The sequence below is a fragment of the Acipenser ruthenus genome, chromosome 21 (assembly GCF_902713425.1).
Source record: "Acipenser ruthenus chromosome 21, fAciRut3.2 maternal haplotype, whole genome shotgun sequence".
NCBI lineage: Eukaryota > Metazoa > Chordata > Actinopteri > Acipenseriformes > Acipenseridae > Acipenser > Acipenser ruthenus.
The window spans coordinates 23,593,552-23,618,384 of NC_081209.1; the positions used below are offsets into that span (position 1 = coordinate 23,593,552).

The 24,833-nt window shown below is 36.6% G+C and overlaps 1 protein-coding gene across 5 annotated transcripts in view; it reads left to right on the top strand.

Annotated features, from left to right (window-relative positions):
* Window positions 1-4,455: 4,455 nt before the first annotated feature.
* LOC117427893 (dmX-like protein 2) overlaps window positions 4,456-24,833 on the top strand; it is a 35,732-nt gene continuing 15,354 nt past the window's right edge. For 2 of the 5 annotated variants that reach the window (XM_058995140.1, XM_058995143.1), the window contains exons 1-23: window positions 4,456-4,947; window positions 7,286-7,411; window positions 8,094-8,165; window positions 8,758-8,836; window positions 9,511-9,655; window positions 10,834-10,900; window positions 11,273-11,445; window positions 12,165-12,345; window positions 12,865-13,039; window positions 13,362-13,565; window positions 14,096-14,355; window positions 14,624-15,326; window positions 15,458-15,579; window positions 15,775-15,864; window positions 16,310-16,430; window positions 16,988-17,107; window positions 18,008-18,235; window positions 18,580-20,271; window positions 21,056-21,166; window positions 21,370-21,539; window positions 22,900-22,997; window positions 23,465-23,630; window positions 24,452-24,716. In XM_058995140.1, coding sequence (XP_058851123.1) covers window positions 4,861-4,947; window positions 7,286-7,411; window positions 8,094-8,165; window positions 8,758-8,836; window positions 9,511-9,655; window positions 10,834-10,900; window positions 11,273-11,445; window positions 12,165-12,345; window positions 12,865-13,039; window positions 13,362-13,565; window positions 14,096-14,355; window positions 14,624-15,326; window positions 15,458-15,579; window positions 15,775-15,864; window positions 16,310-16,430; window positions 16,988-17,107; window positions 18,008-18,235; window positions 18,580-20,271; window positions 21,056-21,166; window positions 21,370-21,539; window positions 22,900-22,997; window positions 23,465-23,630; window positions 24,452-24,716 — 5,455 coding nt within the window. In that variant the 5' untranslated portion in view covers window positions 4,456-4,860. The remainder of the gene's footprint in view (window positions 4,948-7,285; window positions 7,412-8,093; window positions 8,166-8,757; window positions 8,837-9,510; window positions 9,656-10,833; window positions 10,901-11,272; window positions 11,446-12,164; window positions 12,346-12,864; window positions 13,040-13,361; window positions 13,566-14,095; window positions 14,356-14,623; window positions 15,327-15,457; window positions 15,580-15,774; window positions 15,865-16,309; window positions 16,431-16,987; window positions 17,108-18,007; window positions 18,236-18,579; window positions 20,272-21,055; window positions 21,167-21,369; window positions 21,540-22,899; window positions 22,998-23,464; window positions 23,631-24,451; window positions 24,717-24,833) is intronic. The other 3 variants (XM_058995139.1, XM_058995142.1, XM_058995141.1) reach the window with 2 other exon arrangements.

Below are 24,833 nucleotides of genomic sequence, written 5' to 3' on the forward strand. Positions count from 1 at the left end.
ACATTCAGAGAGGAAAACGTGATGCAAGCACGTCTTTTTCATGCCACATCAGTGCACATCGGCAAATTAGTAATCTGTAGCGTGATTTCACAATGCAATACATAAGGCAAAACAGCACTGCAGAGTTAAGGCCCCAGCTATTACTGAAAATGTCATTGTTTTTCAAGGACATGCCATCTGTCTTTCACCTCTTTATACACTGCAGGGTTTGATACAATATATATATCTATATATATATATATATATATATATATATATATATATATATATATATATATATATATATATATATATCAGTAAATACTGAGCACTGAAAGTATCTGCTGTTTGTCATGTCACTAGAGACTCTGAACTGGAATTAGAGAATTTGTAGTTTTGGTGGATTTTAAATTGTCAAGGCCATAGTTTATATAACAAAAAAAAAACATTCAACAGTAATCTGCAATAACATTTTTTTTTTGATAACTCTATATGTAAACCATGCCCCATTTAAAAGTTTACCATGTCAGTGTCATTTTGCAGTTTTCATGTTTATACTATATGTTTACCATGGTTTACCTTACTTTACCACACCACTCAATGATTTACCATGCTTGCCCATGCTTTATTACATGTAAACTTCTATAAGGGGCAGCTCAGTGAGGTTATTTACATCTACAGTATGTCCTGACCAGATGTTAGTGGAATGAGATTTCACCCAACCACAGACCCTACCACTCCTCTAACAAAAAAAAATAAGAATAATCAAATCCGTAAAAGTGTAGCGTCCAAGTTAGTTTTCAAAATGTTCAAACATATTTAAGAAGGTTGTTGCAGTAAACTATTAAATCACTAAAACAAAAACACCAGCTGGTAAAAAAACAAGACACACCTGTTTTTAATTTCTGGTTTACTACCTGAAACATAATAACAAAGATTGATATCACATATATACCCCTAAACTGCCAATGTAGTAATCTCATTTTGTAATAAACTTAAAAATGTCACCTTAAAATAAAGAGTGACATATTATATAGTACAGATAGTTTTTTTTCTGTTTAGTTGTGTTCTTGAAGATACATCGTTTAATCGGCCTGTATTTCGGTCTTTCGACGCAGGCCACAACAACTTCGCCAGGCTTTTTGGTCCCTGGCCAGACCCATCCAGTCTCTGCCGATGTCTTGTCTGAGCGAGTCCCGCCATCGGGTTGCGGGGCGGCCGAGCGGTCTTTTAATGTCGAGAGGCAGCCATTCGGTCACGGCCCGCGTCCATCGCCCGTCCGACCTCCTGGCCACGTGTCCGGCCCAGCGCTTCTTGGCCTGGTCGGCCTGGTTGACAGCGTCCTTGACCTTGCTCGTCTTCCTCAGTAGCTCGTTGCTGACGTGGTCCGTCTTCTTGACGCCGACCATCCGCCGCTCGAGGGCGCGTTCGGTCACTGCCAGCTTCTGCCTGTCGGCCGCGGTCAGCGACCAGGTCTCGGCCCCGTAGAGCATGGCTGGCAGGACGGTGCTGTTAAACAAGTGGGCGCGCAGGGTCGCGTCGGCCGTGTTGGTGACCACCTCTGCTATGGACGCATAGCTGACCCAGACGGCCCTCCGTCGGCGGGCCAGTTCGCGGCTGTTCTTGTGCCCAGCAGTCATCTCCTGGCCAAGGTAGACGTAGCTGTCGACCTGCTCGATCTCCTTCTGGCCGATGTGGATAGATACATACTTAAAGATAAAGCATCTTGATTATATATTGAAAATACATTAATACCAAAAACACATAATCCAAAACACTTACTGATCTGTCAGAAGAAATACTTCCATTCACACTGTGAAACAATTCTTCCAGACAGCCTGTAAATTGCTAGTGCCTTTATAGTATTAGAGAGTTGCTAATACACCCAGGACACTGCGGAATACCCTGAAGCAAAAAAAAACTGCTTCATCAAAAGAAAATCTATACATTCACTTGATTTCACCCTGACAAGCACAAAATGTGCTGACTTATAATTTCCAATGGGAAATTTACAAACTCTTTAAACTCAATAATTGTGCATGCTTACAGTAGACCCCCCCCCCCCCCCCCCCCGACGGACACTCGGACATATTTTCTGTGATATAATGTTCGATATTAGGTTATTTGTTTTCTTGTTGCATTTTTCAATGTTTCAAGGCCACATGTTGTGCTCGAGGTGTATTTCAGTCTTAGTCAGGTTTATTTTTATTAACCATATTTCACTATCAGCTTTATTGTTGACACACTTTGAATGAGGACCCTGAAAATCTTTGCGATTCTTTTTGCACTCCAAATGTTCATCAGCTGTAAATGTGATATGACAGTTTTTGTCCCTCAGTTTAATACAGACAAGTGGGTAAGTATAGAGTGACATTATTAACAGTATGATTTATGTCTATAATACAACTAACAGAGAATACCTTCTTTTTTGGCAAAATCAGCAGCATAGCTCTGTATTACTAATCAAGGCAAGTTGTGTTTGTGTCTGGCCAAGAACTCCATTAAGAAATAGAATAGACTTAATCCATAAATGTGAACTTGTACTGTGTTTGTTTCTGAGAAATATATACAGTATATCTGCATATAACAGGAGGGATATTATTTGTTGTATATGCAGTTAAATATATTTGAGACAGGATTTTTTTTCACAGTCAAGTCACATGTTGTCAACAAGGCTACAATGAACTAGGTTGTTACCTAAACCACCAATGTGACCGTACACATGATGACGCTCATGCTAGATCTAGGGTGTGTTTTAAAAGTCGGTAACTGTGCCTGTTTTATTCACATGTTCAGATCAATTCAACAAGGCATTCACAAGTTCAGAGTCTTCCATAGAAACAAACAAACGTACAAACATCTAAACATTCAAACAATGAAACGTACATGAACACTCACATGATTTTCTTATGCAAGAAAGTGAGTGTGGGGGTCAAAGAGCCGAGCAGGACAGCATTGGTGCACTTCACTCAAGTCAAAATGATTGCAAGCAATAGTACTTTAGATATAGTTGCTTTATAACGAGAGGTCTGGCCATGCTTTTTAAGCCTTGGTTATTATTACCTCTTTAAAGCCTTTGGTTTGCAGGCTGCAGTTCAAGCTACACGCTCTCGCTCTCATCCCTTGAAATCACTCCCCAGCTGACCTGTTGTGTCACTCCCGTTGTGTTCCTCTGCCAGTTGGATCCCATTGAACCGCTTTCCTACCCTATATCTTATCCTTATCCTATAGCTTATCCTACACACATTATCTTCCAAAAGTATCAATCATTCATGGGCATCCACAGAATTAATTCTAGGGGGGGGGGGGGGGCAAGGTGTTTAAAAGTAGTTGGGTAACGTGGTTTTGTATTGCATAATAATTCTTCTAAGCCTTGTTTACATTAACAACTCAGACTTAAGCTAGAATCCGATGGAAACCAATACTGTAAATATGCCTCCATTAGGGTTTCCTGGAGGGGTGGGAGCTCAGAAATGATATCCTGCGAAGGAGTTCAAGTTACTTATAAAATGTTATAGCTAACCTGAAATCTGCAACTGTTTAAGAGCTGAAAACAAGTAAAAAGGTCTAATTAAGCAAATTAGCAGTTCAATTAAGGGTATAGTTAATTGAGAGCTCAGTTGGAGTAAAAACCAGCAGGCACAGGGGGTCCCCAAGACCGAGCTTGAGAAACCCTGCCCTAGTGTGTGTGCGTGTGTGCGTGTGTGCGTGTGCGTGTGTGAGAGTGTGTGCGTGTGTGAGAGTGTGTGCGTGTGTGTGTGTGCGTGCGTGTGTGTGTATAACTTGTCTCGACACGTAAGAGAGGGAGGATGTCTCTCGGAGAAAATTAGAGGTAGTCTGTTTTTATTTGTTTATTTAAAAAAAAAAATAACTGAATATACGTTTTAAAAAAAGGCAACACAGATCTAAAGGTCAGTCTATTCATTTTCCTGAAAAACATTGTATAACTATTTATTTATTTATTTATTGTAAATTCAGATTCCAGGGGGGAGCAAGTGCCCCCTTGCACCTATCAGTGGACGCCCATGCAATCATAATAATATATATAATAATATATAATATCTTTATATAGTGCTTTTCATGGTGGACCACCATCACAAAGCACTTTACAGAGGTAGGCTGTGAACTGTGCATTATATGCAGAATCACTTACAATAGGACATTGATTTAACAAGGAGGTTAAGTGACTTGCTCAGGGTCACACAGTGAGTTAGTCAGTGGCAAAGATGGAATTTGAACCAGTGACCTTCTAGTTACAAGCCCTTGACTTTAACCACTGGACCACACAGTCTTCTATAATCATTATGCAGAACCACACATATCACATATAGGGGAGTGCTTAAATACAGTGCCTACAATTGATGAGGATCGTGACAAAAACCTACAGTTAGTACTGTAGAGAAATTAGGTATTTAGCCAGATCCCCTGCAGCCCTGAGTATGCACTGCGGTCCGCACTGCCTGCCTGTCTGTTGCCACACGTCCGAGGATATCTGTGAACGCGCACACCATTTGTCTTTCTTGTGGTGCGCGCTCTCGCAACCTTGAAGGGACTGGGCGGCGCGCATTCCCTGGGACCGAGAGAGTGCGCGTGCTAACAACAGAGACCCATTCGTTCACCAAAGGGTATAATCCGGGTATTTGTGTTTGAAACCGAACCGAGACGGGAAGTCTAGCGCACCAGCAGGGAAATTGTACAGATGAGGTGTTTTTTTACATGTAATTCTACGCATTTTTTTCAATATAGAAAAAGGTTCATTTAGAAAAAGATACAAACAGGCCGCGGTAGGACGGATGAGGTTCCTTTTAATTCTGGAGAAACCGAGGGAGGAAGAGTGTCGGTGTAAATAATTAAATATCCGTCTACTGCAAGGAGAAAAAAATGCATCTTCACCAGGTGCTGACCGGAGCTGTCAATCCGGGAGACAGCTGTTATTCTGTCGGTAGCGTCAATGACATTCCTTTCACGGTAAGAATTAAAATAGCATGGTTCTAAATCTGTTGTACCAGTTCAGGCATAGGGAACAGCAAGTCAGAACTGAACGCTGCAAGACTTATTATTTTCTGGGTATACTTTTTTAAAATTTGTATTTTTATTGTTTTTAATTAAACACTGTTAGGCTGCAATGCTCTGTTTAAAAATAAATAAACGGGTATTGGCTGCAATACGATAAAAAAAAAAAAAATGGAGTGCTTTCTTCTGTGCTGTGCAAAAAGGTTGCACCTGAATCCTTCATCAATAGTGATGACTTGGTAACTGTCTCCAGTAGCACAGCAGTGTACCAAGCGAGGTAAAAGATATAGTAATAAGAATAAAGTGGTCTCCTTCTCATGAGTCATGTGCAGCAACAGTGGAGACCAGTCATTAACACGATTACATGTGTGACATTTGTTGATAGTAAAATTAACAATTCCAAGTGTTTAGACATAATAGAAATAATACTAAATATTGTAATCCTTCAAAATATCTCAACAACCGCCGCCTGCTTGCCAAAGCAGGCCACAGTTTAATACAAATAGGAAAAATACAGTGATGATCAGATCTGATGCGGCTTTAATGCCTAATTTGTTTTTATATATATATATATATATATATATATATATATATATATATATATATATATATATATATATATATAAATTAGAGCGAAGTTACTGTGAAATACATTAAAAAGGAGCACGGAAATTGACATGATTAAAGCCCACAATGCATATCCTCCATATTCTAGGGTAAATTATTTCAGATAAAAATGTGCAAAAACACATTTTTTGCAACAATTTGTTCGTATTTTATTTTTAGCAAATTGTTTTAATACATAGATTTGAGGGGTTTTACCATAAGCTTAAAAACAGAAAACATGCACTATTCAGATAGACAGAAATTTAGTTTTCTGAAGGTTAACAAACACCAGGTTGTACACAGGAACCGTCTTATCCAATCAGACAACTGAATTAGCAGTTTATTTTTGCATAAGATATAATATTTGCAGAATCTGAGTGACAGATGGCAGTCTGCTTAGAATTGTAGCTGCCTGCATTAGCCAGGGTTTCCACTAGCTGTTACAATGGGTCTTGATTCCATCATGCCTAAAAACATGTTGTGTTAAACTCCTTACTACTCAGGCTATTACTTTAATATCTGACCTTCAGGTATCTTAGGGTTCATATATAGTGTGCATCTCATTTTGCATGTCTGTTTTAGTCATGATAGATTTTGTAAATGTAGTTCAACTTTTTTCAAGTCATATCTCCCTACCAAAAAAATGATTTTGTGGTTGAAACAAATTTACACAAATGTGTTTGTAGAGTGAAGACAAGTACTGTTTGCTACAATTGCTTAAATGGTATGATTAAATGGTATAAACTCTAATTGATTATTATTATTATTATTATTTTTTTTTTATTTTTTTTTTTTTGTTCGGTAGGGTGATTGATGTTGCAATGCTGGGTTACAGAGCGTTTTTTAAGATTATTTGTAAGAGGTTATTTTGGGAAAGAGCTGGCCTGTGCGTGACGGTGACTGGTTTTAATTCATGATCTAGAGTCTTTAATGCCCTGATGAGATATGAGATGCAGTGTCTCACTCAGCTGTTTAGCAGCTATACTGCTGTGCAGGTCTTATGAAGTGTTAACCATCAAGGTCTGAGGTCATTTTAACAACCTTGTAAAATTACACCATTATCTTGGTCAGCAATATTGTTAAATGTATTTTATGACAGTGCTGTTTTCGTATTGAATTCAGTTTGTATTTTAACATTATTTACTGTGCATATAGCAGAGGTTCCTTATTTCTTATGTTCCCATTAATAAATCATTGTGTTGATAGCAGCACTCATGACGTCCTGCAGGTTAGGTAACAACAGGTGCTGCATTGTGTGCAGTCTAAATGTATTAGTCTGTCATTGAAAATATTCAGCACGTAGTCTGCAGTTCGTGCTTTTTGGAATAAAGCATCACATTGCAGCTGCTTCCAATGTGGCCATTGTATTGAATAAAACCATTCATTCAATATAAACCCACTTATTGTTTTAATTATAATCACTTATATCAATGATAACTTCCTTATTCTACAGTACAGTGGTGGAAGCCAAAACAATCCTCTTTAATTGTATGCTTACACATACTGGTTCAACAGCTTTGTCTGTCAATAGAGACTGTCTACAGTGCTTGAAGTACTGTAGTGAGGTGGTTTATTCCTCCTCCTTGCTATTTGTTATTGCAGACTTTGTAAAAGTGGGTAAAATGTATGTTGAAATGTGTATAAAACCAAACTAATTTATTTCCTGGAAATGTCACTATAATTTCAGGCATATGGCTCAGGATGTGATATTGTCATTTTGGCAAGTGACTTTGAGTGTGTTCAGATCATTCCCGGTGCTAAACATGGAAACATTCAAGTGAGCTGCGTGGAGTGTTCACATCAGCTGGGAAGGGTAAGTATTTCATCTCGTGTTTAAGGGTGTAAAAATAAACACTACAGTTAATTGTTTTGTGATGGAAATGTTTTTTTTTTTTCCTCAGCTATGTAGGTTTTAATCCAATATATTAACTCTGAACAAATCAAAATATATAGACACTGCGTATGATACAAATGTTCAATGCATGTTAAAAAAAAACAACAACAACAACATGTTAACTGTTCTGTTGTGGAAAAATGATTGCTGGCAAAAAAAAAAAAATAGTTGTGAAATGATACATGTTACTGGTTACTGCAGAAAAATGTGCTATAACAGTTTTGATCTGGGAATTAAGTTTTTGTAAAACATTTGTCATAGTAATTTTAAATACTTAAGACTATTTGCTGTTGCCAACAGTTTAAATGATATCGAGCAGGGGAGTGATCACTAATAACTCTGCAGATTTAATGTCCAAAGATTAACATTATTAGAACATATACATTTGGGAACCTTTGACCTAAGAGAACTGTTCATTTTAAGGAAGGAACACACAAATGTGAATATATAATTTTTGAAAGCTGCTGATTCCTTAAATACTTGACACTTGTATCAACTTTGTTTTATGTTTTATAAAGCTGCAGTATATTTAGCACATTGTGATTTGCAATAGTGATATAGAGGGTCTCCTAACTGATTTTTATTCCTTTCTGTTTTTTAGATTGCAGCCTCCTATGGGAATACAGTGTGCATTTTTGAACCAGTTGCTACAAATCCCCACAAAAGAAACAATGTAAGTATAGTGGTGTTTTATATGTCCCAATGATTGTCATTTGCTTAAGTGAAAAAAATGCTTTGGACTACTAATTACTGGTAATAATCATTAATTATTAATACTGCCCCAATCTCTCATCTCAAATGTTAATAACACAAATACAAAAAAGTGTTATTAACATAATATTTTTGGAACTGAAAGGGTATTTCAATATTGGTAAAAAGGTGTGCATTTTTATTTGAAAACAAGTGGTTTACATGGAAATTGTTCCTTAGAATAGTGAAGAAACAAGTAAAAAGAAATGTAAAAAAGTATAAAGCTGGACAATTAGACAAGTACATTTTATATCTTTTGAGTTTGAAGGGCACGTCTTTCTGGCATGTGTAACGTGCAGTGTCAGCAGAAAGGGAAGGAGAATGATACTTCACTTTTTTTTTTTAAGGTGATGGCTTCAAAGTACACAGCATTCACAGTGTTGATAGCATGTTTTATTTGCTAAAATAGCTTTTAATATCTATTTATTTATTATTTTCACCCCTACGCATAAATGTGACATTAATGTGTTGTGAGTGTTAAGTTTGTTTTTACTAACCTGTATTTACATTACCAGCAGCTAAATTATCAATGGCAAAAGACAGGACAATTTTTCCTCAATTCTATGACCTACAATTTGGCATGGGACCCACAAGGTAACATGCATTTAATTTTTTAATTGACCTTTTTCATATTATGAAAATCTTTTGTTAATTCTTTGTACTGTTCAATCAACAATTTAATTGACTCAGGAAAAATCCTGCAGAATCATACAGCACAGAAAAATCCTTTTTGAGCTATGTGTTGGCTGAATGAGGCAGTTGGCTTATTTATGCTGTAATGCACAAAGCTATATTGCTATCTGTGTAGTCTCTAAAATGCTTGTCAGAAATGGAGAAAAGACAATTAACAGCTTTATGATTTAAGATTAAGCCTGAACTGGGGCCATCCTACCAAAAATGAAAAATGTTACATTACATTCTTTAATAGAGAAGAAGTTACCTGTACATCTAATACTAGCCTTTAATTCCGGCTATTTGTTTCAAGAAGCATACATGACATTAGATTGGTGATTAGTTGAATATGTCAGTTTAAAGTTAGGTTTTAGTTTATACAATTGTTACAGATGTATTACTTCCTTGTTAGACAATGGTAAAGTGTTGCTTATTGACACAAGCCTTTATTGGACTGACATCCTGCAGTTTTAACACATCATCTTACGCCTCTGAAATGTGTTCTTGATTCGTCAACCTACTTTTATGAAGCCTGCATTTCTGACGCACATGGTGTAATTCTTCATTTTTTATTTTGATCTGTGTCTTCTTCAAAGGTAACCGGATATTAACAGCAACAGACCAACTGCAGCTATGGGCGCCGCCATCTGGTGATATTCTTTTGGAGGAGGATGATAGTCAAGCTGCAGATGATAGATTACCACCAGTCTTAAATGACTGGAAATATGTCTGGCAGTGCAAGTAAGTATTGTTTGTGATAGCTTAGACAAAGATAATTACAATGCCTCCTGCACACAGATTGTATCGCAAAGAAAAGCATACTTTGTGTTTTAGACAGTATACTTAACGTTCACAGTAAATGATACCTTTGTACAGTATGTTGCTGTGGGTGGTAGCTACATTTTCAAAAGTCTGTATGACTGGAATAGGCAAAACCTGACCTGGTTGTATAAATCAAACACATTCTGACAGTTTAGTAACCGCAAAACAAGAGCAGCTAATCAAATGATTGGATGCAATGAGATGACCGGTCAACGGTTGCTGCCTCAAAGTAGCACATCATCAATTCTATTGAAAAAGGATTTGCAACATCAAGCAAGCCAGTTAGACCACAATAATACAAGGAACTGTGAGTTTAAACTGTTATAAAGGTGAAGAACATTATTGCTAATAGCCAGTATGATACACCCTTTCAGCAAAATGAGACTACTTCTTATGTTAAAATTAATATCGGTCCTTCTGGACCGTTTTAGTTTTACATATGTACATTCCTTGGATTTCTGGACGTCTGTCATATTAAATAATTAATGGTCACATTTTACAGCTTTCTCAAGCTTCTAAATCCATGATTTACAGCTATTTTTAGAGACCCTGATTAGTACTAATTGAACTACCTTACCAAAGGTAACATAAGGTGGTCCACGATGAGTAACTAACCATTAAAACCCAAGTAATTGCTTCAAGTGCAATGTGAAGTATAATTTATTTATAGTTTAGTGTAGAGCTAGTAGAACCAAAAGAATGAATGCGGAGGTCACAGGAGGAAAGTTGAACATTTTCACTTTTTAATCTCTAAATAATGTCTACTTTTTTTTGGTAATCTTTAGAAAAGGATACATTTTAATTTTAAGAAAATGCAGGGAATGTATAAAACAATTTCGGTAACTTTCTAAAATTGTTTATCAAATTGCTAAGCAAGCTAAGAAGAATACAGCAAGTTTGTAAAACCCTGCCGGCAAAGTTTCAAAAATCAACAGAAAGTCACACTTCTTAAAAATAGAAACAAGTAGTACGGTTTTTGATAGTATTTTGGTTATTTTATTAAGTTTAGGAAACAACACAAAAACAGTAAATTTACTTTGACAGACCTTTTCATGCATTGTAAGGTTTCACTATTTTTGGTGCTTCTGCTTTTTCAGGACTGCAGTATCTGTTCATATTATGAAGTGGTCCTCTGATGGTGAATACTTTGCAACAGCGGGGAAGGTAAGAAGAATCTCAAACTAATAATTCAAAGCATCACAGAGTAATTTAGGCTGTGTAAGATAACCCTTGAGGTCACTAAAGGGAGTCTTGTTGCTGACTTTACACAAACATAGAGCCCTATTCACAAACTCATAGGTTATTTAAAGAATGTTTGAAAGTCTATTTTGATGAATTAAATAAAACATCGAATAAACTGGTTTTGGCTTCTTTATCAACACAGACATTAAAACAGAAACAAAGTTTTAAATTACACTGAATAGGGACCATTATAATGCATTTCCTTGACCTACTAGGCTGATGTGCATACAGTATGTTTAGTGTTCTTTTAAGATGGAAGTAAAACCCGTATTTCTAACATACTATTTTTTGCAGGATGACTGTCTATTGAAGGTGTGGTATCCAACCACAGGCTGGAAGTCTGCTGTTGTAATCCCGGATCTCCCTGACAGAAAATCAGACGCTGTCCATTTCTCCTTTGTGTACCTGGCACATCCTCGGACTGTGACAGGCTTTTCATGGCGAAAGACCAGCAAATACATGCCTAGGTTAGCAACAACATTCTGTTTGCTTTTAAACTGAAAATGAGAAAGTGCTAACAAAAAAAGTGCTAACAAGAAAATGAGAAAGGGCAGCAGTGTGGAGTAGTGGTTAGGGCTCTGGACTCTTGCCCAGAGGGTTGTGGGTTCAATCCCCAGTGGGGGACACTGCTGTTGTACCCTTGAGCAAGGTACTTTACCTAGATTGCTCCAGTAAAAACCCAACTGTAAATGGGTAATTGTATGTAAAAATAATGTGATATCTGTATGATGTGAAATAATGTATAATGTGATATCTTGTAACAATTGTACGTCGCCCTGGATAAGAGCGTCTGCTAAGAAATAAATGATAATAATAATAATGTAGTGTAATAAACAAAGCGTGCACACATTTTTTTTTTTTTTTTTTTTGGTGACTTTGATACTTTATTACCCTGATTTTAATATCACAGACTTGAATCAAGAAAATTACATTCATAAATAGTTAGCATTTCCTATTGCACTATACTGTATACGGGAATGGTAATTATACACCATTTTTTATGGTACATTTTTGTATTACCAGAATAGCCCCACACATTCATTTTTTGTTTTTTGAGTTCTGGTTTAAATTTGATATACAATGCAAGGGGAAAAAGGTTTTTAAAAAAATAAGAAGTTGTGATGAATAAGTGGTGCTAGATATTAACAGTTTGTTGCCTCTACAATGTATGTATGTGTTTCTACAGAGGGTCTGTGTGCAATGTGCTGCTTACTTCGTGTCAGGATGGGGTCTGTCGGCTCTGGTCCGAAACCTTGTTACCGGAGGACAGTCTTCTTGGTGGCCAAATCACTGAAAGCAGCACTAGCTCCAGCAGCAGCCTTCCTCATCTCGGAAATCAGAAGGATAAGATACAGCATGCTCTGGAGGTAAACATTCGTGCTTGTGATGTTTAATCAAAGTGATTGAATGGAAGGTACCCTAAAAATCCTTGTATAGGTCGCACTGGCGTAAAAAATGCTCGCCCCTTTTTTGAGGAAAACACCTTTTTTGTGTTTTTAAAATACTTTTTTTTCCAATTGATCTTTTATTTTTTTTCCCATTGCGATCGCCTTGCTTTTCATCCCATTTGTATATTATTATTTGTGGCACTGGTACAATAGTTTAATATTAGACACACCGGCGCATACGTCGCACCGGTGTATTAGTCGCACCACCCTTTTTAGGCCCCCAAAAATGCCTAGAAAATCGACTTACACACTGGTTTTTATGGTAATTAAATTAAGATATCCTAGTCTTACAGGAAATCCGTTCTGAGTAGTTTGTTTTTATCCCTCAATGCAATTGTTATAACCAGCAGATAAAACTTGCAGATTTTCATATACTTGAAGCCGTTTTGCCAATAAGGCTGAATTGATTTTATATTTCATTGGTTGTGTATCTTGCAGACAATTCACCACTTTAAACATCTGAGAAGAGGTCGGAGGAGATCTTCAGCTCTGGTCGCCCACACAGACCTGTTGCCAAGCCAGCTTGGTTCACATGATGTGCACAGGCAGATTTCTCACCATGCTAATGCACTCTGCCATTTTCACATTGCAGCAAGTATCAGCCCTAGCACAGGTGACGTACCAACTGGGCTCTGTCTTGTATACAGAATATTTGTGGGTGGCAATTGACTTCAAAAGCCTAACATTGTTTAAGGAGGCAGTTTTTGTTCAGACTTTTGTGTTACTTTATTATTTATAGTGATGATGGTAGTCAAACTCAAGAAAACAATGTGTATTAGTAATCCTCCATCATTTAATACTAAAGGAACAGTATATATATATATATATATATATATATATATATATATATATATATATATATATATATATATATATATATATATAAAATAAACCTGCAATAAATAAAACAGAAACGATTCAATTATTTTTTTCAGCTATTCCACCTGCTTTGGCTGGGACAGCTTTCACATCTGATGAAGGAAATGGAGGCTTTGTTGTTCATTGGCTTAACAATAAGGATCTCAGCTTTACATCTGCCATGGATTTGTTTATGCAGCAACTAAGAAAGATCTCTGAGCAGCAGGTGGAACAAGGATGTGAAGACCTTGATCAAGACATTTTACAGAAGTTTGATCCTGGCAAGTGCTAGTATAAGATTATGTGTGCATATAGAACTGTTTCATTTATTTTGATTCGTTTTATTTTTTATTATTATTATTAGTTTATTTAGCAGACGCCTTTATCCAAAGCGATTTACAGAGACTAGGGTGTGTGAACTATGCATCAGCTGCAGTCAACTACGTCTCACCCGAAAGACGGAGCACAAGGAGGTTAAGTGACTTGCTCAGGGAAACACAATGAGTCAGTGGCTGAGGTGGGATTTGAACCGGGGACCTCCTGGTTATAAGCCCTTTACGTTAACCACTGGACCACACAGCCTCCTATTTTAGATACAGAATATCTAAAATAGGAGGCCTCCTTTTTTAGATACAGAATAATTTGCTTACAGTCTAGTTCATGTTCATACTAGATTAAAAATCAATAAAATCCCAAAATAAGGGAGTCTGTTTCTAAACTCATGAAACCAATCAGATTGATAGAGGGTGAGACTTATTTGCATGAGTTGTTTATCACAGTTTAATGATTTCTAAATCTTAAAACATTCTAGAACTGGAAGATGTTTCGGATAACGGGTCATCCGAGCATGAAGAAGAACAAGAAGGAAGTCCCAAGGCATCGTCCCCTGGCTCCAGTGCTAGTGTGCCACTCCCCACAGTGCTGCTTGATCGGAAAATGGAGGCACTTGTTAATGAGTGGAACAGGAACCCGGATATGCTTTTTACAATTCATCCTGTAGACGGCTCATTTTTAGTGTGGCATGTAAAATATTTAGATGAATACATCCCAGGAATCTTCAGACAGGTCCAGGTACTATATGACATTTTTATGGCTGACTAATTCTCCAAATGATGCTGATTTAAGTTTTGCATGTAACGTAAAATATACAGTTTTATATATTGTGTAAATGCATTTCACATGACATTTTTAAATAAGTTACTTCCTTTGTAAATTGAACTATCAATAATTGGAGTCTCAAAATCTAATGTGGTTCATAATTTACATTTTAACTGCAATGCCTATGTGAATTAGGCATTAAAATGCATGACTTTCCATCTTCTTTTTTTTTTTCCTTTAGGTTGCATTTTCTTCTCGCATTCCAGTAGCTTTTCCCACTGGAGATGCTAACTCGCTCAGTAAAAACATCATGGTGTATGCTTGTACATTTACTGAAAAAGATTCAAGTGATTCTGGGCAACAGAAGAAGAAAATTAAAAGCATTCCTCATAGTGCATCAGAAACAGATGTACTTGGCTCTGGAACTGGCCATTCAGTGGTGCCTGTCATTAGTCCTGCAGTAATGATGGTGTCAAAACACATAGATGGATCCCTGAACCAGTGGGCTGTTACTTTTGCAGACAAGTCTACCTTCTCATCAGTATTGACTGTCTCTCACAAATTTAGATATTGTGGACATCGCTTCCATCTTAATGACTTGGCCTGTCATACTGTACTTCCATTGTTGCTGACTTCTTCACATCATAATGCTTTGTTAACTCCTGAGTCAGAGAACGAATGGGACTCTGAAAAAGTGAAGCAAAAACTACAGCCCTTGAAACCTCAGAAGGGTTTCTCGAGAAAGCAGCTGAAAAATGCAGCAACTCGAACATTTCATGACCCCAATGCAATCTACAGTGAGCTGATTCTCTGGCGTGTGGATCACATAGGACCCTTATCATGCACAGGAGGGGTGTCTGAGTTGGCACGAATTAACTCTCTACATACTTCAGCCTTTTCTAATGTCGCTTGGCTTCCAACACTGATACCAAGCCACTGTCTTGGTGAGTTTTGTATGGAAATGACCTTGTTTTATTTTGTAATCCACTTATAACAATGCTCCCTCATAACGTAGTTGTAAGATTTCCAAAAAATCTTCCAAAAGTTGTTGTTTTTACTTGTTTTTAACATTCAGGAACTTACTGCAATTCTGCAAGTGCTTGCTTTGTGGCTTCCGATGGCAAGAACCTTCGGCTGTACCAAGCTGTGGTTGATGCTCGAAAACTTTTAGATGAACTTTCGGATCCAGAGATATCTGTAAGTTGATACAACTTACTGTTGATATGTTAATTTATCCTAATAATAAATACCACTTTTTCAATGTCAGATTTTTAATTTCACTGTATTTATTGCACATATTCCCAGAGCGGATTAATGTAACTGTAAAACATAGAATCCCTTAATTCTTGAATGGATACATGAATTGATAATCAGATCCTTGTTTGTTTTTAGAAACTTGTTGGTGAGGCCTTTAATATTGTCAGCCAGCAGTCTACAGCTCGTCCCGGTTGTATTATTGAACTTGATGTCATTACAAACCAGGTATCTAAACATATTTTGTATTTTTTGTTTGTTTGTTTTGTTGTTGTTTTTTTATAGTATTTGTCCAAATATTACAGGAAAGAAAGAAAGCACTATTACTTCCAACATTCCTCCACACTTGGGGGAATGGAATGTTAAAATAGCTCACCTGTAAACCAACAAAGACACATTACCCTTATAAAAGTAATAAAGCATATTAAAACACATGGCGCACTGGTAAATGCCTAGTATAACAATGGGAAAGTACTGTGGTAAAATTCTATATGCTGTAATTTAGAGGGTTGTTTTTGTCGGTTATTTTGTGAGTTTTATGTTAAACGAATTAAAAGTCGTTGAATTGTTTTGATAGTTGTTGACTGAGGTTCATTTGCATTTAAAAATAATCTAAACTACGGTAAGAAAATGGTCTATCTTGGTCTTTTTTTATTTATTTTTTTTAATATAGTGTGGCTCAACCACGCAACTTCTTCATGTCTTTCAAGAGGATTTCATCTTGGGTTATAAACCACAAGATGAGACTGAAGCTTATGAGGATCTGGAATCTTCCAGTTTTCAGACAGAACAAGGTATTTCATTTGTACTGTATTCATTTCATATACATTATTAAGAAATACATTAAGGATAAATACATAAACCTAAAATATAGGTTATACATATCTTATGACTTGCAAAGATTATTTCTAAGTTTTAAAATGATTAAAAGTTGTTGTTTTGTTATTTCCTTGTATTATTTTTTAAAATCAGTGTTTACATATACAACTCTGCTTTTGTTCAGTAAATGTAAAATAACATTACAATGAAGTCAAATTGACGAGTTTGGAAATTGTATAAATATATGAGGGTGGTTAAATCTATATCCATGAATTGGTCAGGGAGTACAGTAATTGTGAGGGTAACAGACCTTTACATAAAAAAGGTGACACCATTGAATACCAAGTTTGTGATGAATTTTTAGTTTTGCTGTACAGTACTGTATTATGTCAGATACACGTGGAGATATAAGGTTTTGTAAGACTGCCGATGACATATTCTGTTGCCTGGGCTCTCAACATGTTTCAAACAACATTGTTAATAAATTTGAATGCTCACATTTGTATTTTTAATAACATTTTCAATTTTACAGGGTACCGCCCTCCACTATTTTCAGAAACGTTTTTTCTTGTGGTAATTGCAAAGGACAGCAATAGACGTTCTGTTCTTCAAATGTGGCATCTCCATTTAAAATCTGTGCAGGCTTGTTCCAGTAAGTACTTGCATTAATAAGTGTTTTTTTTTTTTTTTGGCTTCTGTGAAGTGTAGCTTTCTTTAAATAAACTTTGCAATATTTGAAATACAAGTCATGAGATAATAAAGTAATCCGTCGCGTATCCGACTGCAGTGGGACCAGAGTAAGGGCAGATAAATTAACACTGTTTTAAATACCATTATACACAGCTGTAACAATTACTATATTCACACAATTATTGTTTTGAGATTCAGCTTTTATTAAGGAGCTCCCCTAAATCCCTTGTTTAGAAAAATACAGGGTATCCATGCTTGTGACAGAGGAGCCGTCTGCCATGTGGTTGCCTGCATTCGCTGCTGAGTGACAGGCAGGAGATCGAGACGAAGGTTGAAGTTTATACGCCCCACAGGCGAACAGGATTTATTTACATGTCAACACTACCAGCAGTGATTGCGCACGGAGCACATACAACACAGTGTATGAAAACTTTGATAGGATCTACAATCTGTGAACTAATCTTCTCTGTTCAATAATAAACTAACGTTGCTAAACTTTGTCACACTTGAGAATTATTGTATTTCTTGTTCTATTGTATGACTTATATTGTAACACTTGAATGTATTTGTATTTGCTTGCGATTGTAAGTCGCCCTGGATAAGGGCGTCTGCTAAGAAATAAATAATAATAATAATAATAATAAAGAGATTGATCATGGCGGATAAACGGTTAGGGTGGATATGTGACAGGCCGATACGCGTCAGATTACTGTAGTTGAACATTGTTTAAGCTATCAATAATCTGTTGTAAAACCTGTTAATGTGATGACTGTGGTTAAAAACCTGATTTCAATTAACAACTGTATAATGAACAATATATAAAGGTTTTACAGATAAACCTCCTGTTTACTTGTTGTTGAAGGTAATACGACACCTGAGCAGACATTTGAGAACAAGCTCACTGTTCCACAGCAAAACAATGCAGAGTCTTCTCCAGATTCCTCCCCCGGCCAAAGCCCTCTTCCACGCTCTTCTTCAACAGCTAATCTCCAGTCTGCCAGCAAGCTCATCCTGAGTTCCAAATTAGTATACAGCCAACCGCTGGATCTTCCCAATGACGTCGAAGTTATCCGTGCAACACCTTCAGCAGGTATTTTATTTTGGTTAAAATGATCGATTTAAATCAAGTAAATAAAACTATGTATTGCTGTCTGAGAGCATAACATCTAAACTACTTTTTTTTTTTTTTAATGTATATGGTACAATATAATTACATATTTAAAATATATATTTAAATTATCTTGTATTAAAATAATGATTTTTATTTGTTACATGTTCTTGCTCTCAGCTAGCAATATGATCTTGGTTCAGATTGTTGATGAATTTATAGTCCAAATTTGAACATATTTCTAATTACCTTTTTATATATTATGTATTGTTTTTAAGGTTTACTTATTGTGGTTACATTCCCCCCTTTTTCTTTTGTTTTTAAAGGGCATCTTAGCTCCTCGTCAATTTACCCAATCTGTCTCGCTCCCTATTTAATAGTGACAACCTGCTCCGACAGTAAGATCAGGTTCTGGCACTGCATTGTGGAAATTGATCCAAGTTATGAAGATCCTGAAGAAGGGCGCACTTACCGATGGGAACCATGGTCTTTAATGAATGAAGAAGATGACAGCAACAGTGCTGTGTGTGTTCCTGGGAGGCCAGTGGCTGTCAGCTGTTCTTATACTGGTCGCCTTGCAGTTGCTTTTAAACAGCTAAAGCAAAGCAATGGTTGTATATCGAAAGAGTTCTCAATGCACGTGTCTATATTTGAATGCGAGTCAACGGGAGGATCTGAGTGGGTGTTAGAGCAGACTATTCACTTAGATGATTTAGCAAATGTGGGAAATGCCCTGGACCCCAGGGTCAGTGTTGACAGTAACTTGTGTGTATATAGCAAGTCAGATTTGTACCTTAACAAAGACCATCACCTGACTCCAAATATAAAACATTTTGTTCACCTTGATTGGTTATCCAAAGAAGACGGCTCACACATACTGACTGTGGGGGTCGGATCCAGCATATTGATGTATGGCAGAATTTCTGGCATTGTAAATGAACAAACCAGCAGCAAGGATGGTGTTGCTGTCATTACTCTACCACTAGGTGGAAGCATTAAGCAAGGAATAAAATCCAAGTGGATCCTTCTGAGATCAGTGGACTTGGTATCCTCAGTGGATGGCACACCTTCCTTACCAGTGTCACTGTCTTGGGTAAGGGATGGAATACTAGTAATAGGAATGGACTGCGAAATGCATGTCTATGCTCAGTGGAAACAAGACAAGAAACGCTCTGGTGAAACTGAGAGTGACAGTCCATCGTCTTCTGAAAACATAGCAGGCCAAGTCGACTCAAGAGGATTTGACACAAAAGCCTGTGCAATGAAGCACAGTGTTTTTGATGGACCTGCTACTGCAGGTGATGCTTTCGCAGCTCCTACTGTTCTTCAAGATGGGGGTCTGTTTGAAGCTGCACATTCTCTTTCACCTACTCTTCCCCAGTACCATCCCACTCAACTCTTGGAGCTCATGGACTTAGGGAAAGTTCGCAGAGCAAAAGCCATTCTTTCTCATTTGGTGAAATGCATTGCTGGCGAGGTGGCGATTGTGAGAGATACAGAGGCAGGAGAAGGAGGAGCCAGGCGACACCTTTCTCGGACCATCAGTGTAAGTGGCAGTACAGCAAAGGACACAATCATAGCTGGAAGAGATGGTGTCCGTGACTACACTGAAATTGACTCAATTCCGCCATTGCCATTATATGCCTTGCTGTCTGCTGACTTGGACACATCCTATAAAATTGCAGACGAAAGTGGGAAAGTGCGCAAAGGCTCCGAGAGTCAACGAAAGCTATCGGGAGATCAATACGAAGACCTGTTTCAGGTTCAAGCTGTAACCACTGATGACTTTGTTAGCTTTGCTACTGAAAAAAGAGAAAGTAAATCCAGAGTTATTAATTTGTCACAATATGGCCTGACATACTTTGGCCCAGAGCATGCTCGAGTTTTATCAAGCCATCTGATGCATTCTAGTTTACCAGGGCTAACTCGCCTTGAGCAGATGTTTCTGGTCGCATTGGCTGACACTGTGGCTACAACAAGCACTGAAGTTGGCGGAAGCAGAGAAAAAAGTTGTACAGGTTAGTAAGTTTACTAAATAGTCTCTTCACAGTTGTTGTCCTTCAGCAATAGAATTCATATCAAGAGAATGATGAGAGTTCCTTAGTAGTATGTAAAAGTGATTCGAATAAAAAATAGTACAAAATCAGAACAGTACAAAATCATGAAAGCTCTGTGAAAAGGGCAAAGGCAGGATATGTAACCTCTCAATTAAAAATCTGATTAGAAGCCTAACAATATAAATTCACTTAGGCACTCGCTACAGAACAAATAATTATCTTTTTTTCAGTCAAAATAAATGAATGATGCTAACATATGTATATACATAACAAGAGAAGTCAAATAAAACAAAATATAAATCTAAGCCTTCTCTGCCTTATAATTTTACCTTAGGAAATATAATTATTTAGTCTTTTGGTATATGGTCCAGAACAGACCCAGAACATAAAGTACCAGCACTTTCAATAAACATTCCTGAGGAGCACAGAAGCAGACGTCAAGGACGTCAGTCGGGACATGGCTTAGATGCAGTTAACTGTAAAAAGTCTGCCAGTCAGGTTTATAGTTTATAAACAATTGTCCTTATATTGTAATTTTAACTTTTAATGATCACTATTTTGATTATTTTGTAAAAAAAAAATGCACTTACTGTATTCTGTGAAGTACATTCTTATTGGATATTTACCACATTTTTAATCTGGGGTTGAGATGTTTAAATTACCATTGGCATGTGGACACCCTGGAGATTCTATACTATGAATCTGCTTTATATAACCTGGTTTTTCAATTTTATTTCATGTGCAGGAGGGGAAACGATTGATGAATGTGGTCTCCGGTATTTGCTAGCCATGCGCTTGCATACATGTTTGCTGACATCACTACCCCCTTTATACCGCTTGCAGCTGTTACACCAAGGTATGCATTTTATTCATTATATGCATTCCGTAGTAAAACATTATCCAAACTTCAGTATGGTGAGCAGCACATCTGTTATTTGAGCAGCGCCCAGCTGTGAGCAATGCTCTTCTGTCTCATATTTCAAATAAAATGTGCTAACCACCCTTCAATATCTTGTATTTGCAGAATGTGTATTTTAATTCCTCATTGTGTCTTTGCAGGTGTTTCTACCTGTCATTTTGCTTGGGCTTTTCACTCTGAGGCAGAAGATGAAATGCTGAATATGATCCCAGCAATGCAAAGAGGAGATCCACAGTGGCCTGAGTTGCGAGCCATGGGAGTTGGCTGGTGGGTTCGAAATATAAATACACTACGAAGGACCATTGAGAAGGTAATTTGAATTCCAGATTTATATTAAAGCATATCCATAAAGACTTTACTCGCATCAGAAACCTAAAGCGATACAGACTTCATACCTGGGGGGTTTATAGAGACCTTACCTATGGATCTAATATGGCTCTCTGGAAGATAGAACCCAAACAGTTATATTGACTTCACATTTGGTTGAACTGTACTTGAAGGTACTCTGTCAAGTTTGATTTATAGTTATCATTCAATAGAAATTGACAAATTATATATATATATACACACACACAGTTACATACCCCAATGGAAATTTTATAATTTCCAGACATTTCTCAAACAAAGAATTTTAGGAAAAATCTTTTGTAGCAAAAGTTTTGCTTTTGTGGATGAGGAAAAAGTTACAAGACAATACAATTTATTTATTTCAGCAATTATTTTGCAAAACTCAAAAAATGCTAATTCAAATGTATTAATGCCCTTTGATGCTATGATAGTATTGTCTACAAGGTGCTAGAAATTTCAATATGATAATGCAGAACCTAATTCTAGAAAAGTCTTGAAAATGCTCAAACAAAATGAAACAAAAATCGAGCTATTTGGTCACGCCAGTAGTCTACGTTTGGAGAAAGTCTGGTGAGGCGTACAAAGAAAAGAACACCATACCTTCTGTCAAGCATGGAGGTGGTAATATCCTTCTATGGGGCTGTTTTTCCTCTAATGGCACAGGAAATTTAGTTCCAATACATGGTAACATGGATACCATAGCATACCAAAAGATATTGCCCAATCATCTGAAACCCTCCACTACAAAACTTGGTTTAAAGTGCAACTGGACATTCCAACACAACAACCATCCAAAGCACACATCAATGTCCTCGGAATTTCAATGAACTGTAACAATTTTGCATTGAAGAATGGTCGAAAATCACTAAAGAATCATGCCAAAAGCTCGTTGACAAATATCCTAATTGTTTAAAAGAGGTTATTATTGCTAAAGGTGCCTCAACTAGCTATTCATTTCATTTTCTTTGTCAGGGTATGAATTCTTTAGAATTAGCATTTTTGGAGTTTTGCCCAAAAATTGCTGAAATAAATAATTGTAGACATCTATTTCTTGTAACTTTTTTTTCCTCATCCACAAAAGCAAAATGTTTTCCAAAATTTGTTTTCAAGAAATTTCTAGAAATTATAAATTTCCATTGGGGTATGTAAACTTTTGACTACCGCTGTGGGTGGGTGGGTGGGTGTGTGTGTGTATATACTGTGTGTATGTGTGTGTATGTGTGTATATATATATATATATATATATATATATATATATATATATATATATATATATATATAATATTGATTATGCCAACTTATTTAATATATTATACTTGTAGGTTGCGAAAACTGCATTTCAAAGGAAAAATGATCCATTAGATGCTGCCTTGTTTTATCTCGCTATAAAGAAGAAAGCGGTTCTTTGGGGGCTGTTTAGGTGAGTTTTTGAGCTGTTCCATCTAATTACTATGTTGCTGGGGTTTTTTAATTATTTTTTATCTTTTTCAACTTTTTTTGTCTATTTATTGTTTGAGGTTTTTGCAGGAATATAATTTTACTAGGGTTAAACTGGTGTTGCTTTTTTTAGAACATAAATGTTGATTGCCATGCGTGTGTTTATTAATCTAAGTTAATACGTTGCATAGGGCGTCTCTGATTGTATAAGATGTAATCTCATGCAGTTAGAGCTAGAGGTTCTGGCCGGGAGAGTATTTTTACACAATGACAGAAACCCTACACACAAAGTATTAACTTCTTATAAGTCACACAAATGAAGATTGCACTCAGGAATAGGTTGATAATGAAAAATATTTGAGTTTTTGTACAAACATAACTTTTACCCCCAGACCTCCCCCAGTTGTGAAATGGTTCACTCTAATACGTACACATCTGTTTTCTTACCAGGTCTCAGCATGACGATAAGATGACACAGTTTTTCAGCCACAACTTCAATGAAGATAGATGGCGCAAAGCAGCTTTAAAAAATGCCTTTTCTTTACTGGGAAAACAGCGCTTTGAGCAGGCTGCAGCCTTCTTTTTACTGGCTGGCTCTTTGAAAGATGCTATTGAGGTAAAAAAAAAAAAAAAAAAAAAATCTTATGTAACACGTTTCAAAATTATAGTGGGACCACCCAGACAGAATGTATGTACGTAAAGTTATGTTTTGTCTTCATCGTTTTGGCTAAGAACCGGTTTTGGAAAATTGTAATCTGACTGGGTTTTCATAATTGGCTGACCATGAAATCTTTTTAGAATTTCTTTTTTTCATATGTATATATAAATCGTCACTCTCATGTAATGTCTATCTTTTTTTTTACCTTGAACCTTTAAATATCCAGGAAAAATCATAGTCTAAACTATTAGGATAATGCACTACATGTACTAACAAATGCCTTTGTTGGTTTACCTTGGGCAGTAAGCTTAAATATATAGTCAAAACATTAGGATATGCCATATTTTGATATGGCTGTCCAACATTATGGCTCTTTTTGTTGAGCAGGTATACAACTAAAAGTAAAAATAATTGCTACTATTCTTGTTTTGATAAAGAACCGCACATAGAGACTTTTGATTTAGTATTAGAAAGACCACCAAATTATAGTACACATTTAATTTAACTATTTTTTTATATATATATTAATATAAAAAATTAAACATAGGATACTCTCAAAGCTGTTCCATTTTGAAGAATTTCCCATTGCTTAAATATTACTACCATAAAATGTGTTTTTTGAGAAAGACAACACTGTTAGCCACAGTTATGTCAATGGGAGGTAATTGTCTATAAATACAGTTATAATTGTAAAGGCGTTTTTGCTGGTGAGCCATTTACATATAAAAATACTATGAATAAACCGTTTTGTTATTTTTATTTTGTTTTTCCTTTGAAAGGTTTGTCTTGAGAAAATGGAAGACATACAGCTAGCCATGGTTGTTTCACGTCTGTACGAGTCGGATTATGAAACATCCCCCTCCTACAAGGGTATCCTCAATGAGAGGGTACTAGGTTGTTTAAAAGATGGTACTGGCTTCATCTGCAGTAAACTACACCCTGATCCTTTCCTGCGCAGTATGTCATTCTGGATAATGAAAGACTACACAAGGGCACTGGATACATTATTAGAACAGATTCCAAAGGAAGATGATGAAAATCCAGGTAACGTATTTTTGTTAGCGGGTGAAAGAGAATCATTAAACAAATCAATTTCTAGGTACCATAATTATCTTGATACTTTCTGTTCATAACCTGCTTTACCCATCAAAGCCCACTTTA